The following is a 19,664-nucleotide window of genomic DNA, read 5'->3' as shown; positions in this document are numbered from 1 at the left end:
CCCGCCGGCCGGCCGCGGCTCCCCGCAGCCCGGCACGGCTCCGCTGACCCCCGCTCTCTGCCCTAGATCATCGAGAAGCGCCGCCGCGACCGCATCAACAACAGCCTGTCCGAGCTGAGGAGGCTGGTGCCCAGCGCCTTTGAGAAGCAGGTAGCGCCCAGCGACCCTCCGCGCTGCCCCTGCATCCCTTCCCGGCAGGGAGTGTCACCCTCGGTAACGTCTCTGCTTCTGCCTAAAACGTTTCGTGCCTTCCCTTCTCTCCTAGGGATCAGCCAAGCTGGAAAAAGCAGAGATTCTACAGATGACTGTCGATCACCTGAAAATGCTGCATACAGCAGGAGGGAAAGGTAAAGTTTTGTGACAGAGTCAGCAGCCCTGCAGGGAGGCTGCCGTGAGAGCAGCGCATTCCCGAGCATTGGCAATGCTTGCAGAAAGTGAATGGCAGCTCTCCTACATTTTGTCAGGAATTAGGGACTTTCTCTACTTGACAAGATTTGTGGCATCACCAGCACTGAAAGCTTTTGCGGTGTTAGCTCTGAGGAGAACGTTGTTCTAGAGGAGAGTGACTGCAAGTCTCTAGCAGTGTGTCAGCATGTGAAGTAAATTAGCTTTTGGCAGCTTGGAAAACAGTTATTATTGATGTCTAATGCTTGTTCCTCTAACTTTCTGAAAGTTCAGAACAGAAGCAGGAAAAAATACAGGATGAAATAATACAGGTGAAAAGAATTAGCAAAAATGCTGAGAGGCACTTTTAAGAAAAAAGTACTTTGCCTGCTTAAGTCTCCTCTGATAAGTTAGGACTTGTGTTTCTAATGAATTTCAGCGTGCTCTGGTTTTACTTGCACAAGGGAGACATGGAAAGAACAAAAATCCTTTCCTCCAGTGTCAGTGAGCAATTCCAGTTTAAAAATGGCAGTCTGTGACTGGTCTTGGGACTTGCAGCATCACAGCACAGATATAAAAGAAAAGCTTGTTAAACAAAAAGGAAAAAAAAAAAGGAGCTTGGCAGCTAGTCTATAGTTGGGAATACTAACCACATCCAAGTGAAATATGCTTATAGGGGAGGGTGGAGTGGGGAGACTACTTGTAGACAATGACTAGAAAACAACATCTTAAGACTTCATTCTCTGTTCTTTTCTCTTAGGTTATTTTGATGCTCATGCTTTGGCTATGGACTATCGGAGTCTAGGGTTTCGAGAGTGCCTGGCTGAAGTTGCTCGATACCTGAGTATCATTGAGGGTCTGGATGCCTCTGATCCTCTGCGAGTTCGACTCGTGTCTCATCTCAACAACTACGCCTCTCAACGGGAAGCAGCGAGTAGTGCACACACTGGCATTGGACACATTCCTTGGGGCAGTGCCTTTGGACATCACCCTCACATACCTCACCCGTTGCTGCTGGCTCAAAATGGGCATGGTAATACCAGCACTACAGCATCTTCCACAGAACCACATCACCAGACCAGAATTGCTGCCCCACATGCTGAAACTTCCTCACTCAGAGTGCCCCCAAATGGCAGCGTTGGACCAGTGCTCCCTGTGGTCACATCAACTACCAAACTGTCTCCTCCTCTCCTCTCCTCCATGGCATCTCTGTCTGCGTTCCCCTTCTCATTTGGCTCCTTTCATCTGCTGTCTCCCAACGTGCTGAGCCCATCTGCACCAACACAGTCAGCAACGCTCAGCAAACCGTACAGACCCTGGGGGACTGAGATTGGCGCCTTCTAAGAACTGACTCTTTAGCAAGGGTGGGAAAGCCTATAAACCTAGCTGAGCTGGGTTATGCCACCCTTAAAGTTGAAGTTCTTAGTAACTGGGACACAGGTACAGCTTCACCTTAACTAAGTTTGTCTAAAAACTGTCTCATTGGATTTTTCTTTTTGTTTTCTACATTTTTGTATTAACAGATTGGGGTTTTTTTAATAGTTGCTGAAGTTGTCCAAAAATAAAATTACAATAGTGGTTTGTTAACATTTGTGTTAGATCTCTGCTGAGCATTTAAGTCACTTTTGTAAACAGTTTGTTTCAAATGTTTCATTTTTCCTGAGTACATCAGACTGGCTTTTTATGAAAAGATACCACCTATTATTGTTAGCGATGGCCTAGTTTTGTTATTAATTTTTCCAAGACCATTCTTCTCAGCATTTACAAGCTGTGTTTTTGTTAGTATTTTGACACTGAGATGTTCTATAAAGAATTACACTTTTTGTAAACTATATTTGAGTCTTATATTTCTGAGCAAAGCGTTGACAAATCAGATGGACCTGCTTGACCAGCTTTATCTAAAAGCCCAATTTCTCTTTCTTCTGAAGCTGTTTGGTATATTTGGCAATCTTATTCTAGTCCCTAGTAGACATTTACTCACTTCTCAGAACCACTACACCATTTTTTCCACCAAAAGGAGCAGTATGAGAGGGGAGGGTGCAAAAGTCAAATTGCACGCTGTATTGGTGGTGGGTTTAGGTGCTGGGGAAGTTATGGGAATTAAAGTTGTCACCTGCAGTGATCTCCCAGCCGGATCTGGTCACAGGCATCTTCATTTCATAGGGCCAGATCCTGCTTTGAGTTACACTGGAGTAATTGTTCTGCTAGCCTGAATTCTTGGGTATCTGAGGTCAGACTCTTCTCTGTGAGCTTCAAATTTTCAGCTGAAACTATTGATGCTGATATTTAACTAGCCAATGGAATGGTACAGTGGGAACCTGTTCAGTGCACAGCCTTGTTGCTTAACAGATGCATCCTAACCAGGTGATTTTTTATTGTGTTTTAGGTGCAGTTCAGTGCCACTACTCATTTTGTAAGGGTTCTGCTGTGCTCTTGTGTGCCTGAGAGTGTGTGCATGTACATATATTTTGCTTGATTTCATGAGAATCTTAATCTGAACAGGTTTATCGAGTGAGTTCCACTGGAAGGGGTTTGCTCTTGTATCTGTGTTGTGGCTAAATAAAGGAGAAAGAACAAAGTATTTTAAATTACATGCTTGTCTGATATGTATCAGTGGAGAATTTTATGCCTGTGGGTGTCACAAGAGATGTCAAACAATTGCTACTCAGTCCTGCTGTGGGCATTTGTATTTACTCTTTTCTCAGGTATTATGGCATATGTAGCTATGCTAGCTGAGCACATGAAGAACCACAGTGCCTTGGAGTAACAGTCAAGGGAAGGAAAATGTAGGATTTCTTTTGCACATCACTTTTATGTGCCTGGCAGTGTGTAGGCAGGTAGTGAAGATACCAGGGTTTCTGCTAAAGTGGAGGTTAAAGCTACACTGCACTTGAATATTCTTAGTTATTTGTATTAAAAAGTGATCATCTTTACAAATATGAAGTCCTTTTCTGTCTAACTCACAAAATTGTTGTCTGTCCTATAGGTCTGGAATGAAGTTTTGTATGTTACAGTGAGGTTCAGATCCCATTCATTCCATTAGTGCAGAATCTACCCCAGGTCTCCAACTGATCCTCTATTTGTTACTGACTGGTACCACCAGTGTCTAACACCTTTGCTTGAAATAAAAACCTGTCAGGGTTACAGGTAGATAGGTTTTCTTCCAATCCTGATTTTAGTCTGTCCTGCCTGCAAATCTCTACCTGCAGAATGTCTGGAAGTACTTCACCTCTTCCCTGCACATTTGAATTTATAGTACACTTGTTTTGGTAAATGGCACATCCTTGTCTGAATCTTTCTGCCAGAATAGCAGAAAGAACTCGGCCCTGTGGGAGACGAGAGCTTTGTTTAAAGAGGGGCTCTCAGGCCAATTAAGGAGTGGCATTGATGAGAGACTTTCTCGGAAGAAGGATTGCTGTGAGGCTGGAAAGAGCGGGAGAGCATTCAAGTGCATAACCTTGTTTTACCTTCCTTCTGAGGCTGTAGGAGACCACTGCTAGAAATGAAATGCAAAACACTGTGGGAGCTAGAGATACATAGGTGTTATTAAGAAGAGATTATAGAGCATAGTATTTCATGTAGAAACCTGAAATAAGAGGCTGTAAAATTCCAAATCCAGCTTCCTTTCACAGTGTGTATTGTCTCCTGTTTAATTATGCTCTGCCCTGTCCCTAACAGGTTTTTATAGCAAATTAAGAACTCCTACCTAGAAGATTGCTATAGTGCATGCAACTATTCTTTAGATCTTTTAATAAATGGCAATGCTTCTCAGCCTTTTAATGGTTATTTCATTGACATTCAAATGACTTTGCCTTCCTCTAAATAGCTGGCTCTTTTGTGTAGAAAGACCCCTATAATCATTTTTGTCCCACTGTCCTACCCTTGAATGGACTTCAGAAGCAGAGTGCAATAAAAGTTTCACTGCTGGTGTTTGTCTCTATATCCACTGTCTTCTCTTTCTATTACCAATGACCACGGTATTAATGAAAAGTACTAATTTTATTCAACTTTCACAGTAATTCTATATGAATTTTTAGGGATTCAAAAATCTACTGATTGTTATCGTAGAAAGATATGAATGAATTATAGGAACTCACAAAAACTAGTAATTCAAATGGGAAAAGCATGGCCCAGAAGCTAAAACACCAGAGCTTTAAGTCCAGGGCTGCTGCTAACTTTGTAAATCTGTCTTGGCAATCACTTAATGTATATCTGTTTTGCCAGCAGTGAAACAGGTATGGCAGTACTTGGTCTCCTTTCCTCAAGAGGCAGTGGTAGTTGGAAATTTTCTATATGAGTGATAAATGCTGTTATTTCTCAAAAACTACAGTTCTGAGACGTACTGCTATTTTTCTTTCCTGTGGGATGCTAGGTTTCTAAAGACAAACTGAGAAAGGCAAAATAAGCTTGCTTCTCTAGGCAGTAGATATCTCCGGAGTCCAAAACATTTACTTGTTTACCCTATTGCAAAAGAGCAATTCAGGAGCACAAGCTTAACCAGAGGGATGCTAGAAAAGAAAGGAAATGCATATATGTCTTGATCCCATGACCCCCCAACCACCATCAATTCCTTTGGATGAAATGTGTCCATCTGGAAATCCTCAGGCTAAAGCTTTGGGTAGGATGTAAGATGATGTGGTACTTCATATAAGCTAATATTATCTTCCTTTATTAAGGAAGCTGGATTTGAGCACAGAACAAATTTAAAAGGCTGGTAAATGCTGCACAAAACCAGATACAAACCTCTGGAAATCCATTCTGTGATTTGGCATAAAGGAATAGCTGATGGAAGTGACATTTTTTAGCTTTTGGAAAGAAGCTGTCAGTAGTTCTTAAGACACTTTCTGTTCAGCGCCCCAGTCTTAACACTAGTAGCATGACAGAGTTTATTAGGATCATGCTGAAAACCCCATGAATCCTGCCTATTGCTCTCTTCACTCACACATCAGCATGTGAGTCCCCAGGTGACAGGAGCCTTCCTAGACTATTGCATAGTGGTGGGAAGTCTGCCAGGTTTTTTTTTTCCAAGCAATTCAAATAAGCCCAAGTGAACACAGATAAACTGAAATCCTTCTTCCTGTTTTATATTGTGTGCATACTCTCAAATGTTTATTGCCAGAAACTCTCAGTTTGGATTGCAACACACTCTAAATGGAGCTGGAATTCTCTAGTGAATAATGTAGAGGTCATGGGCTTTGTGCTGGAAGGCAACAAAAATTATGCACAAAGCCCTTTTCTGAGGCCTTACATGAAAGGATACAGAGATGGATTGTGGTATTTGTGACTCAGTACACTAAGGCACGAATATGTTCATGTGTTAACCAGCCTACCTGACCTCGTAGGATCTGTGTGTGCTTTGCCTGTAACTGGATGACTCTCTCTCCACTTGCCCAACTTATAAATAAAAATTAGAACAGTCCCTTTCTTCTGGAGCCAGAAGATGTGGGCATTGACTCATGCTTGCAATATAGTAGCGTGTCTGCAGTCATAAATGTCGAAATGGCAATGCCTAGTAAGATACAGATACTTGAAGGTGTCTTTTGGGACTCTGAAGTGTTCATTTGGTGAAGGCTTTTATTAAGGAAGTGCTTGGGTATTTTATATTGTTCTCTCTTATTCCACCTAGTCCGGTGAAATTTTTTGTCTAGCAAATTCTACTGATTATTCATGCAGCTTGAAGGAGTGGACCAAACTGCCTTGCTCTGACCTGTGCTGTGTGCAGTCTGCCCAAGCCTTCCCAGCAAAGTTCATAGACAGAGGTTCTCTTCCAGCTGATTTTTATTTTTTTCCTTAATAAATCATGTAACACAGCTGTATAATGCAGGAGAGGCTTATCTAAGTGCTCAGGACAGCTGAGCAGGGGGGGCATTCTGCCCTGCCTATAGACCCCCTAACTGCATTACATTTGGACCTTTTCAGAATCTTTTACCAGGCTGCTCATTTCAGGTGAAGCCTCCTGGCAAGGAAGGGGGGGAATAGCCGGAACCAGTTCTGCACACCTCCTGCTCGTTGGGCAGCCTCAGTACAAGGAGGACTTTGCAGACCACGCTTTTCTCTCTGCACTGAAGAGACTTCTTGGAGTTTTCCAGGTGGCTTCTCCAAGGTAAGCTGTAAAATCTAGGCACAAACATTAGTAACAGGTTAAACGGGTATGTACATTTCTCTGTTTTACTCTGCTTTCACAGAAGAAAGGATGTTGGGAGTAGGAAAGCTGGTGAAGCAGCTCTGAGAGAGAATGGCAGGAGAAGGAAGGAAGGCTGATCTGTAGGATCAGAGGAAAATTGAGGCTGTGAACAGATGCATGAAGAGATGCATTGTTTGCATTGCCTGTGGCAAAGATACGGAAGTACCTGACATCCGATGAAAAAATAAGCTGCATGCCAGTAGGTAGAGGATTTAGAGAGGGGAAGATAGTACTCAGTATTCATAATTTTTCTCAGTATGAGCAACTGACAAAGAGTGAGGCACATTATTTAAAACCAATAAGGTGCTGAAACAATGCATGTGCATGTCTTCATCGAATTTGATGGGTCATCCCACTGGCTAGGGAGAAACCGGGGCTAGATGGACTATCAGTGACTGTAAGAATGCATTATAGCGTGGTTTACTGACTGAATTTGTACAATCTGGTCAAGGAGGAATAATAATAAAACAATAAGGAGGAAGGAATCAAAGCATGAGAGAGGGCTTGATCCAAGTTGACAGAGAATTTGAGACGTCAGAATAGCTGATAAGAGCACCTAATGACTGGCAGCCTCTTCCACAAACCCCTCAGCCTTCATCAGTGGTTACCACCTAGCTGCTAGTGCAGCCACTTAGCTCCTGGGTTTTGGTATGGTGTTTCTCACCATGGATTAGCCATCTAAGTAGGTATGAGGTCTCCTTCACCATTACTTGAGTAGGGCAGGTGCTTGTTCTGCCCAGTAGTGGAAAATGAGTGAAGGTGAGTATGGAGCCTCCTTCTGAGTCAAGGGATATCGGGTAGAGAGAGCACAGAATTTCTTTCATATTATATATCTGCTGTAGATAGTGGTGGTAATGACTGGGTAATCTTCTCATTGTCATCAAGCCTGCCTTTAAAAGCAGAGGCCATTTCAGAGGCTGGATTTCAATAGCAAAAGATGAAATGAGAAGAATGGTCATTTGTTGCTGTTCAGCGATGGTTATGTGAAAGTTTGTGGGATTGGATAGCGGTTAAAAATGCAGCAAAGGGAACTGAAGTGTGTGCTGTAGGAACTCTTTTACATGCTGCACAGCAGGTATATCTGTTTTTTACTTCATCAGGAAAACATTGATGTGATTGAACAATGTTCCCTGTATAATGTAGATGCCTAACTGTCTGTAGATTGCCCCTTTGAATTTCTCTGGGATTCATTGCGTCTTCTGTTAGGAGGAAATTATCAACAACAAGAGGAAATCCTGTACTAGTACTGAATAGTCCTTATTTTAAAGGTACTTCCCTTCTTGTGGGAATTGTATATAATCAGAACAACACTCCATAAAACAGATGAATTATTTTAGAAGGAGACAGGTCAGCCTTTTATTTAAAAGGTCTGACGTTATTGTACATAAGAAAATCAATTGTTAGAGTGGATGACATTCTTCCACTAGCTGCCTGTGCTTCCCAAAGGTGGGGCAAAGTTTAAGGCATTGGTAACAGGAAGCCTGGGCTCCTTAGAGACTTTCATGTTTTCTGGAGCACGCAATGACAGAATGACTCCTTTTCTTCCCCAAAATAGCAGCAGGAATAAGAATGATTAAACTTTACCCTGTTAAGGATTGGAATAGGTAAAGATGTGAATGGTGCAAATACCTGTGGGCCAACACCAAATATCCACTAAGTTGGTGTGGGCAGGGGAAGGTGCATTAGTCAGCATTGTGCTGTAAATGCTGTGCAAGCAGGAAAAGAAGCTCTTTTGAAGACAAACCTTTCCGATAGGTTTCCAAAATCTGACTCTCCATACTTCAGTTCAGATTACAACACAGACCTTTCCCACCACATAAACCAGTATGGGCTGAGCAAGGGGCAGGTGCAGTTCCCACATGAAGCCAGGGGCTGAACTACCACGTGGCTACAAATACGTCCTGGGATTTGGGGCACCAAATCAACCAAGCACACTGAGAGGTGTGACTGCAGATGTGAAGCTAAATGGCTGTCATTCCCTCACCTGCTAAATCCATGTTTCAAAGGAGGCAGTTGAAATCCCATGTACTCTCCTCAACCAGCCATGAAGCTGTTAGAGCCCTGAATGAGTAAGATACTCCACGAAAGAAACTAAAGCAAAATATGTTGTGGGGCTCTAGAAGTCTTTGGGTTGTTGCTGGCTTTGACAAAGTTTGTCTAATTTTTCTCTCCTCCCTGGGAGGTAAGAAGGCTTCCTGCTTCTTCATGGTGCTGACAGAGGTTTGCAGGACCCTTTACACAGCCCCCTCAGACCCGACCTCATCCTGCCAGGAAACAGACTGAAGGCTTATTTTCTGCCCCTGCAGCACAGCAACATCCCAGTCTGAAAGCACAGCCTCAATGGCAGGGCTGGCTGAGAGCCACAGCGGCCCAAGACTGGGAATTCCCATGGTCTGCCCCCAGGGACAAAGCTGAAGGAGTGACACGTCAGGTTTCCGGGTAGAAAAATCACTGTGCTTTTTTTTTTTTTTTAAACTGCATCAATATCCTCATAATATGCTAGCCAGACAGTCTGACTTTATGCATTTTTTAAATAAAGAGGGAGCAATAATGAAATTATTCTTTAGCTTTCATTTTGGCTGTATACTTTTTAATGGCAAAAAAAGGTTCAAAATCCCCATCTTATTGCCAGGTCTTCTCCTAGGAAGTGCAGCCTTCTCTCCATACTATTTTCACTGCCTTTCATGAGATAGATACTCAGTCTGTACCAAACAGTTGCTGAGAAAGCTGTGATTCAAGCTTTATATAATGCAATACTTTTTATACCAGAGTCTATTGGGAAACAGCCTGTTCGACTCAGCTATCTGCATTGCATTAACTTTTATAACCTAAAACTCCCATCAGAAAGGAGATTTTTATGAGATTGCATTTGACACATCCCCACAAATGTTCCCTTAACAACTATGTCTGACTGACTGAAAAAGGCTAGAGAAGACTTTGCCAGGGGCTAGCGCCACCTCAGATTTAATTTTTGGCGACAGTGTCTGCTCCTCACTCATTTGCACTGTTGCAACGCTGCTGTTAATCCTGTGGGACAGGGGAGATGATGAAGATAATTCCGTACACCGAACTTGTACGCAGCACCTGGCCTGACTTTGCTCCCAGATTGCCGAAGTTGCAGAATGAAGCGTAGTCCAGGGGAGTGGGTAAGGCATCGGGGAAAAGTGGAGATTTATGTTGAAGCCTGATTCTGAGGAGGAGGTTTTTATTAATAAGATCCCCATCCCTATCCCCAGGGATTTTCAGTCTCAACAGTACTCCATCTGCCTATCCCCAAAGTTAGGTGATATTTGCAGTGTACTGTGGAGGTGTAGTACTATATCCTGGGTAAGAAGTTGGGACTCAAAGCTGAAAATCAAATAGTTGAGCTGCTTGGCAGAGGTGTTTCGAACTGGACTGAGTTTTTTCTTCAGGACTTCTGCAGCAGTTCCGGATTCAAAGCTGCTCTTGATTTTCTGGAAGCCCCAGAGGGTCAATAGTTCTTCACATCAGCCTGAGTTACTTCCCATGTCAGAGTTTCAGCACAGTGAACATTTAGGAAGCCTTTTTCTAGTCTCTTACAGCACTTGAGAAAATGGAACCAAAAAAAAAAAAAAAAAAAAAAAAGAATCCAGTTCCCACTTTACCCATAACTCTAGGACTGTATTTTCCACTCCAAAGTCTCCTAACACATTCAGCTATTTCAGCAACAACCCAACCCCTTCACTACATCCTGAAGAAAGGAAATCCAGCCAATGTTTGGAATGAAACAGGTTTTGCAGGCAAAATTAATACTTCCCTTAGATGTGTTTTTGTTGTGTTTGACTTCAAACCTCAACACGGTATTTCTAACACAGTCTTTTGTGTGTAATGTACTAGGTCTTAAATAAATTATTTGAAGTCATGGCTTCACTTATGATGTCTCAAATCCTCATGTGTATGGTTTATCAGTAGGGTTGAAGGATTTGCTACTCAGATGCCTTCAACAGGGAGTGATAAGAGGTGACACATACAGGTTATCTTTATGTGGACCAGATCTAGATAGGAGTGGGTTTAAGGGGAGAAAAAGATCCACTTGAGGGCTCTGTGTGATCATGGAGCATGCATAGCTGAAGACTCTGTTGGCACGGCACAGATTGCCATTGTGGCACTGGATCATGGTAGGGACATGGCGTGGTGCAAGCTGGGATCCCAGTGGAAGATCTGCAGTAATAAAAATGTCTAGGATGTGAAAACTGGCATTTAGAGTGCAGCTTTGGGAGGGGTTAAAGGCATGAAAGGAAACTTGTTGGGACTGTGGGAAGAGGTGGGGGTTGAGAAAAGGGTTTCATGTGTGGAAGGAGAGGACAGTCTCCTCAATCCTCCTCAGTTGCCAGAAATGTCATGGCGGTTTCCAGCCCTGTGTGACGTATCAGTTGCTTGGACACGAGATAGGATCGCCATCAGATAACGCTGAACCTTTCTTCTGACTGAAGTTGCCTCTGTTCATTAAATGAATGCAATTACCTGGATGAGAAGCTGACAATAAAACATCACTGCTTTTGCCTACACATGGCTCAGTTGCTTAAAATGGCCAATCTCTAACTTGGAGTGATGGCAGGGATGTATTCAAGGAATGAACAAGGAGCCCTTATAACCATTGGGCAAGTGGTCTTCACATGATGATGTCAGGGAAAAAAAAATGGCAATTAGAACTTGTTAGGACTTGTTTTGCAATCCTTTGTAAGGAGAGAAAGGCTAAATCTCCTTAGAGCGGGTAGGAAAACTCTTTTCTGGAGAACATATGAAAATAGGTCACTTGTGTCTTTTCTTAGGGAGCGTACAGAAAACACAGATTAGTGTCTCTGGAACAATTTTGGCTTATGCTCTGGCTTTCAGAAGAGGAGGAGGGCTGTGAGGCAGCAGAGTGATTGCTGTATTCAGTGGCATGGCCCATGGGCGGTGGCGTTTGGGGCGGGGGCGTTGCCTGCACAATAGCGATGGGGCCGTTCGGGAAACGCTTTCATACAATTTTATGAGAGAGAGAAAATAGATGCCTGTAGAAATAACTTTTACAACTCTGTTGATTTAAAAGAGAATGAGAGTGCAATGAGGGTGCTTTTGTCCCAGCAAAGAACTTTATAGTATGTATTGTGTCCTGATGTCTCTGGCTTTCTACAGGTTGGGGTGCAATGGGCTGATTCTCCTGGGTTTTCCTTCTTCTCCCTCTGAGGCCAGCAACTGTGTCAGGGCTCAGCTGTAACATTTATGGCGTAAGGGAAAGAAGATTTCTTTAAAAAACCAAAACAAACCAAAAAAACTTTGCAGAGACTTGGTACTCTGGGTAATAATTACAAGTTTCACCCTGCTGTCTTCAGGGGGATGAGATCACAGTTGCAGTCCGAGATTGCTGTTTCTTCCTGGAACATGTGGGATAAAGTCTGACATGGTCAAAATGGACAAATAATGAATTCAGTGCCACTGAACACTGAGATACCCCTTACAGTAAATGATCTAGTGTCAGAAAATATCTTTCTGTTCTGGAGCTGTACTGGTACCTCTATGGAGCAAAAGCATTGCACTACTGCAAATGCCTATTCCAGATGACAGGTTGTGGTTAAGCCCTGGTGAAATAGTCACTATTCATAAGTTTGAATTAAGTGTTATTAAAAAATGAGAAAATAGTGAAATGCGTTGGGCACACTGAACTGTCAGAGTCCTGCAGGCTCACAGACAAGCACACCTAAAAAATAACAGCAGTTTCAGGCAACACTGCAAATCCTCCCTCCTGGCCCCTGAACTTCCTCCTTTACTCTTGGAGATAATCCAGCCTGCACATCACGTGCAAAGGATGACACAGTGTGACAACACGCATGCCTGTATGGTGTCCAGATGAGCAGGGAAGGACCTGTGTTAGCAGTTTTTCTCCTAACAGATGGTTTTTTCTGGACAAATTGTTGAAGAAGTGAGATAAGGTTCAAACCATGTACACTGCTAGTCCCAAAACCGAACCAGGTCACTTTGACTTTTAAGAGGCAGTGATGCCTTGACAAGAGAGGAAACCTGATGGCAAAGCACAGTGGTGCTGGCCAGAGGGTTTGCATCTGTGATGCCTCTCATATCACTAAGACGCCAGAAAGAAACCCCAGGCTTCTGGGTGGGAATGTTTGCCATCTGCTTCCCTCTGTTGACTGAGTTATTGAAGTACACTAAACTTGGGTACACTGAAGGCAAACTTCACAGACAATAAAGTGGGGTGGAAAGGCAGACAATAGGCCGGATTCCTGGCATTCATGAGCTGCTGGAACTTTGCTCACAATACTGCAACGGCTCAGGATTGGCCCACGCTGCTCTTAGTTTAAGCAGCCCGTTTTATATAAAACCATGCTCTCAAAATGAAAAGACATTCTTTATGTGTACACACTTTCAAAGGTGCATCGCCCTCCTCATGTCTAAATAATAACACCCCCAACCTAAACTTTTCTTGTTTGACAGATCAAGTTGTCTTTCTTGTTTGACAGCTCAAGCTGTCAGTCATTGCTGGCACTTGGCCTACAGTCAGGGAGGAAAATGAAGCAGTTCTCTTGTTCTAATGCTGTTTTTAAAACAACAGCTTTGTATTAGTCACCACAGCTACCAAATGCGGGCAGCGGTTCAGGAGAGCTTTCCAAGAGTATTACTTTCTGCTACTGAAATGTTGGTAAACTCACATTGGCTGTAAGACACAGTTCCCAGTCCTTCATTGGGTGCTATGGAAATGTAGTGTGCATTATAGAGAGATACTTTTATTAAACCCTAACAGCTCATTTGCACCAGAGTCAAACCACATAATATCTATCATCCTGTCCTGCTGTGCCTTGACCACAGAGTATACATTTCCCTCATCTGGGAAGGGAGAAATGGCAGCAGTGACTCATGGGTGACACTTATGTCATTTGACATGAATACCATTTCCACTGGAGACTTGCAAGACCCTGGCTTTCAGTTTCTTTTGTTTTCTGACTACTTCTCTGGCATCCCCCTACGTGACATTGTGTTTGACAATGCTAAGAAGGGATGCTCAGTTGGTATAAGACTCACACAATTTATTTTCTGCTGACAGAAGCATGCTATTCAAAGGGGCTTCAGCTCTCCATAAAGCACCCCCGAATTTGAACAGATTTATGTTTGCACTGTTTGCCTGAGATGCAGTGCACAACAGCATATCTGTGTTCAGAAACAAACTTCACCTGTGGCAAAGACACCTTCAAGGGCTTGACACAATCCTCTTCCGGGTGTACAGGTAACTTTGAGGGCTCCCCTGAGCTGGTTGGAAGAACACTCTAAGCTCTGCATTATCTCCTGAGAAGTAAGCTGAAGTGACAAATCACCTGCTGGACACTTTTTCTCAGCTCACCCTGTGCTGAGATGCTGCTGCCTGGGACAGAGCTTAGAAATACTGTGGACCTCTTTTAAGAGATTAAATCACTGAAAGCTTTTTGGCAACAAGATGTGATCATCTGCCCATCTGCAGAATGTATTGGCTGGCCACCACCTGGTAGTTGTCAAAAATAGCCATGGGATCTCCTGAATGTGCCAAGGAATGCTGCTACTCTTTCTTGGTGGCCTGTGATCAGAGGCACGAGCTGATGCTTTGCTTGGCTCTGCCCAGCAGATAGATGTTTCAGGACTCTGGTTTTAGCTGTCGTCACCAGGCATCATTTGTTGTTGTCTTTATTTCAGGCCTGCTCTGGTACATAACAGCTATGAGTGGATTTGCTCAAAGGTCAGCCATCTTTCAACACTAGGATGAACCAGATTCTTTCCTCATTTAGCTCCTACACTGTGCTTTGCTCACTTGGAGTATCCTGCCAGAATCTTAAATAATCCTAAATTATGTGGGATCACTGCTGAGCTCTCCTACTCCTAGCAGCTTGTTGTGGTTCCCTTAAATGTTCTGGCTGATGGAACATTGGGAGCATGTAGAGTTAAATCAAGTGAGCATAAATGTTCTATGATTTAAATCTTTCTCCAAAAGGGCTGATAAAGAAACTCCTCTTTGGGGTGGGTGAAAATAGATAGAAGTAATCTCTGCAATTATCTTCACAGATGCCTAACTACAACGTATACAACTTGTCCTTGACTTTATGTTTAGCATTTGACATGAAGGGAGAATTACATAGGATGCACAGGGCTGTGGCCTGCCTTGCTGCTGTGAAGAAAGGTTGGTTTGTGTCTGGGAGTTATGGTAAAGCAAGCAAACTTCTCCATGCAGTTTTTTTTCGCTGCCAACATGAGCCCAGTGTTGCCTGCATCCATCACACGAGGGCTTTCTCTTAACACATGCCACTGCTTAGGTACTTGGAAAGTACCTAAGCAGTGGCATGTGTTAGAGTCTGCTGCTGTTTTTATGCCTTGAACCAACCCTTCTATTCTGATAGCTTCATTAACAGCACAACAAGGATTGATAAACTCATAAAAGCTCTTCCTAGCAAACAGGAAGGTAGGAGGAAGGTAGCTCACCCAGAAAGTTCATCCATGTGAGAGAATGGAGAGATGTAGTTCCTGAGCTGAGTCACTCATGAAGTCACAGGTATTTAACCAGATCAGATGTTGGTTTTTTTTCTGTTTTGTTTTGTGGTTTTTTTTTTTTTTGGTGTTTTTTTTTTGTTGTTGTTGGCAGCCAAGGACAGTATTTCATTTACTGACACTGCTTTTTTCTTTCTCTTTGCAGTCAGATACAGGTACTGCTTGGATACATGTGATGAATGAAAGAGTGATTGCCACAGTTCCACATCAACAACAATGTACTTCCCATTTTAGGCACAGTTATGCTGTGGTATCTAGATAAAAAGAGGATATCGTCTGAAGGGTCATGGTATGCGTATTTTTTTATTCACTCAAGTGACTCTAAATCCTTCCTTTTTGCAATGACTCACCTTTTCAACTATGGGATTTTGAGTGACCTTTTCAGTGCCTGATTCAACATTAACTGACACCCTGGAACAAATTTCTGTTTGTATTAGTGAATATTCACATCAGCCATGCAAAAATCAAATGAACAACCACATCTCTTAAGTGGTATTTTTTTTTACTATGAAGTTTACAGTTAATTTTAAACTTTGTGGTTTTTAAAGTGTGATCAAAATGCAAAAGTGCAACTTCATAACCAAAAAGATTTTACTTTGAGGATGTATTTATTGTGGCTGTTACATCACCATCCATTTTACTTTAGAATAATAAAAACCGAGATATTTTTTCACCACCACAAATCCATTCAATATTCTCTTAGGTATGAAAACACGAATGATCAAAACCGATTAAATGCTAATGTAAACAAAAAAATTTGCAGCACTTACTAGTGGTGTCCAGTTAAAGAATTCTGTGTATGTTCAGAATGCCACATATATGTTCAGAATTTAAGCATAGTATAGCATAGAATAAAATAGAACGGACAATTTCAGCTGGAAAGGACCTATAGTGATCATCTAATCCTGATCACTCAGGGCTGACCAAAAGCTAAGGCATATTTTTTTAAGGGCATTGTCCAAATGCCTCTTATATGCTGAAAGGTCAGAGCATTGACCACTTCCCCATGAAATCTGTTCCAATGGCTGACCACCCTCTTGGTAAAGAAATGCTACCCAATGCCCAGTCAAAGCTACCTCTGTTATCCATTCTCTTTTAAGAATCCATAGAAGTGGTTCTGGTTTAAGTAAATTAAGTAAATCGGATTGTGATTAATGGGAAAGAAAGGGAAAGAAACTTATCCACAAGTAATTTTGCAGATCCACATCTGGTTTTGAGAGGCAAAGTTAATTCTTCACAAAGTAGAACACTTCTTCAGTTTGACAAGTACTGGATTCTGTGCAATTCCTTGTGTGTGACTTAAACAGGTTTCCATAGGTCACTGTTTCAAGAAGTGCACATGAATTGATGAGGTCCAAACACCAAAAATGATGTGTTACCTTGTGTTTGTTACTTTATTCCCTCTTTCAAATCCCAAAGAATGACCTGCATTTGCCATGAAACACTTCTACTGGCATTTAGGTTATCTTATGTCATGATGGACAAAATATATATCACGGGGTAAGCTAAAACATATTTTAGAAACTCTTTGCCTTCTCTTTTATGTTTATTTCTCTACCGTGGCCTCTGAGACCTCTTTTGCCAGAAAATATTAAGCAGTTTGTAGCAAGGGGGGAATGTCCATCCTGAAATATTCATTAGCACTCAAGAAGTTCATGGATTCCCATTCTCTCATTCTCATATGATTGCTGTGCCAAATGAAACCCAGTGCCATACACAGGCTTACTCAGAGGACGAGTAGCTTCTAAGGGTACTCAGGGCAGTTGTCTGGGCACTTGGGTCATGAGAGAAGCCCACTTAACTAAGGTAGGTAGCATGTGAGTCATCTGCGAGTGAGAAGGCAAAATAAGAGAAGCTTTAATTTCTGCTTTGAGTTGCCTTGGATTTAATAACATTTATAGGAACATTATATGTGCTTCCAGCAACTTTCCACAGGCCGTTTAAAATCTGTTACTGGTGGTTCAGTATTTGCAGCTGCCTGAATGCAGGACATTTTCACCAGCACCATGTACCTATCTGGCTGGCTTTTGATAAGAATGTGAAAATAATTTATGATTCCATATGGAGTTGTTGATGTGTTTTAGATTGCATTATTTTAGGGACATATCATAGCCAACACCTATGAAGAGATGTAGATAATTTTCCACTACCAAGCTGACTGGTACCCTTCCTATTGAAAGTGCCATATTTGTAATGCCAAAGTGGATTCCTCATATTTAAATGTAATAAAATATCTGCAGTTACTGACAGGGTTACCTCTGTTGATGTGAGCAGCTACCTCATGCAGTGCCATAACTACCATGAATATTTGTATTTTCACCCACATACCCACCTGATTTTGTCTTCTTAAAGCCTCTTGCTTTATTTATGACCATCTCTAGGCTTTTTCTCAGAAATAGCCATCAGAATGGTAACATTCATGAGTCTTACCTAGTTCTGAGAAAACTGTGAAGTTGTTGTGACACTTCTCTAGGCATTTTAATATCTCAAATGTATAGTCTTTCTTTAAGACCAGTTGCTGAATAAAACTGCAACTCTATCTACTTGCAGCTGTATTTTCAGCCAGTTCTTGTCTGGCCAAGTGTAATGGAGATAATTTTGTATTTAATTTCTATTTGTTTTCTTTTAAGACCACCGTGAACATAGTGGTCACTTGGAGAATAATACTGTCTTCACAGTGATGCAAAGATGCAAAGTCATATTTTAAACCTTTTTCTTAGTGAGATAATATGCATTGTGCAAAAGCTTTTCTGTGGTTTCGGTCAACTATATCTTCTACTACAAGGCTAGCAAGAAGAAAATAAATCATTGTTAACACCAAAATAATGAATAAATCACTGAGCAGAATAAGGAGAAAGATCATTTTTTCCTATGTTACACAAACCAAGAAAGATTAAGTTTATGGGTATAGCCATGCCAGGATTCAATATCGAAGTAATTGTGTTTGATTTCCACTGCAGGGAGAGAAAGTGCAATACCCCTTTCTGCAGAAATCAAGATGCTGCTTAGAAAACCGTGCGTTTCTGTTTCAATCATTCATTTTTGCTTACAACCCAGACCTGCACATCATCCTAGGCTGGACACAGGACTTTGGAGCTCCAAAATGCAGGCAGAGTTCTTCAGGAAGCTGGAATACTTGGCTGAGTTCTTGCTTTTGTCCTGCCTGTAAGTCTATTGGAAAATATTCTGAAATGTGATGGGAAAAAAAGGAGATATACAGAACCTATGTGTTCCACTCCCCTGGGAAGAAATTATCTTCAGTTTAGAAACCTCTTTCCTTTCTTTGCCTGGAGAATCCACAGAAGACTGCAGCTAAAATGGTACCTGACTGCATAGTGGTCCCCCTGTGCTACAGTACAGGAGGAAGGAGCAATTCCCTTTCAGTGCAGGGAATTTTTCTCCTCTAAACTCAGAAAGATCTAATTTCTCTCAGAAAGGAGAAAAATGGGGAGATGAAAAAGCAGTCCCTATTTTTTATAGGTCCAAATATAAAGAGGGGATTTTTTTTTCCCCCCAGTATTAAAACATAGAAAATATTCAAGTTTTCCATAAAATCTGTGACAGGGCTCCATGCTTGCAGCAGTAAGCAGTAGCACCTCTGGGTGAGCTGTGCTGGCAGTGAGCTGGAGCCTGTGTAGCTGTGCTTCAGCAGCCAAGTGCTTGCTCCCAGCGTGCTGGGGCTCCCAGCTTGGCTGGGGAAGATACTGTTTGCAAGCTGGCTGAGCTCAGCCGGCTCTGAGCCCGGGCCAGGAGCGTAGGGCTGTTTGAATACACCCTCGCACATGTGCTGCAAGGTGCCTGCGGCAATGCAAAGGACTCGGTGCAGCCAGGACCTCTTGCTGCATCTGGGAGCATCAAACATGGGACGGCACGGAGGCCAATCGGTGCGAGCAGCCCGTGCCCAGGAAATGATCCCAGCTCCCGACAGCAGGCTGCCTGGTGGGAATGTGGGACTCCCCAGCCCTGCCTGGGATCTGCCAGGCACAGCAGCAGCTAGCGCTGGCCAAAAGAGAGCCTGTCAATACTGTAAACTCTGCATGTTCCAGAACTCTGCAAGATGTCCAGTTTTGCCTTCAGCTTTGATGTGGAGGAAGTATACACCTTGGATAAGCATAAAAAGAATGGGAAATAATGTGGAAGAATCTCTCTAATTTCAACGTTGTAAATTCCAGCTGGGTTTGCCGATGAGCTGTATCAAAGCTGTGGAGGCGCCCTCTCTAGAGAGCAGAAATACCTGCGTGCCTTCAAAAACATAAGGAATCCTTTCACAGGAAACAATTAATGTTTTAAAAGCTAGTCCAAGCACCTGATTATTGTGTAAAACATGAGGGTAAAAATGCACTGAGAAATGCAGAAGTAGCATCATTTCTACAGTTCGCTCCAATATGAAGCCAACAGCTGGCCGGAGGAGAAGCAGATAATGCCCAGTGCTGATGACCTGCTGTGAGTTGGGGAGCACAGGGCTGTCAGAGACTGAAAATAGTTCATGCCTCAAACATTGATATAAAGTTTTGCTCATTATAAAGAAGCTACAACCGAAGAAGCGTCCCTGAAGAGCGGGACTTTGAAC

The 19,664-nt window shown here is 42.5% G+C and overlaps 1 protein-coding gene and 1 long non-coding RNA gene across 2 annotated transcripts in view; both read left to right on the top strand.

The window, feature by feature from the left end:
- HEY1 (hes related family bHLH transcription factor with YRPW motif 1) overlaps positions 1-2,975 on the top strand; it is a 3,567-nt gene extending 592 nt beyond the window's left edge. The window contains exons 3-5 of the mRNA XM_032128093.1: positions 67-150; positions 266-347; positions 1,145-2,975. Coding sequence (XP_031983984.1) covers positions 67-150; positions 266-347; positions 1,145-1,728 — 750 coding nt within the window. The 3' untranslated portion in view covers positions 1,729-2,975. The remainder of the gene's footprint in view (positions 1-66; positions 151-265; positions 348-1,144) is intronic.
- A 3,183-nt stretch (positions 2,976-6,158) lies between these two features.
- Positions 6,159-18,459, top strand: LOC116449858. Its single transcript, XR_004242570.1, has 3 exons — positions 6,159-6,487; positions 15,240-15,383; positions 18,152-18,459. It is a non-coding gene; the product is annotated as an uncharacterized LOC116449858 (long non-coding RNA).
- The last annotated feature ends 1,205 nt before the right edge of the window (positions 18,460-19,664 follow it).

Source organism: Corvus moneduloides, chromosome 1, assembly GCF_009650955.1.
Source record: "Corvus moneduloides isolate bCorMon1 chromosome 1, bCorMon1.pri, whole genome shotgun sequence".
Taxonomy (NCBI): Eukaryota; Metazoa; Chordata; class Aves; order Passeriformes; family Corvidae; genus Corvus; species Corvus moneduloides.
This window is presented reverse-complemented; position numbering and strand designations above follow the sequence as displayed.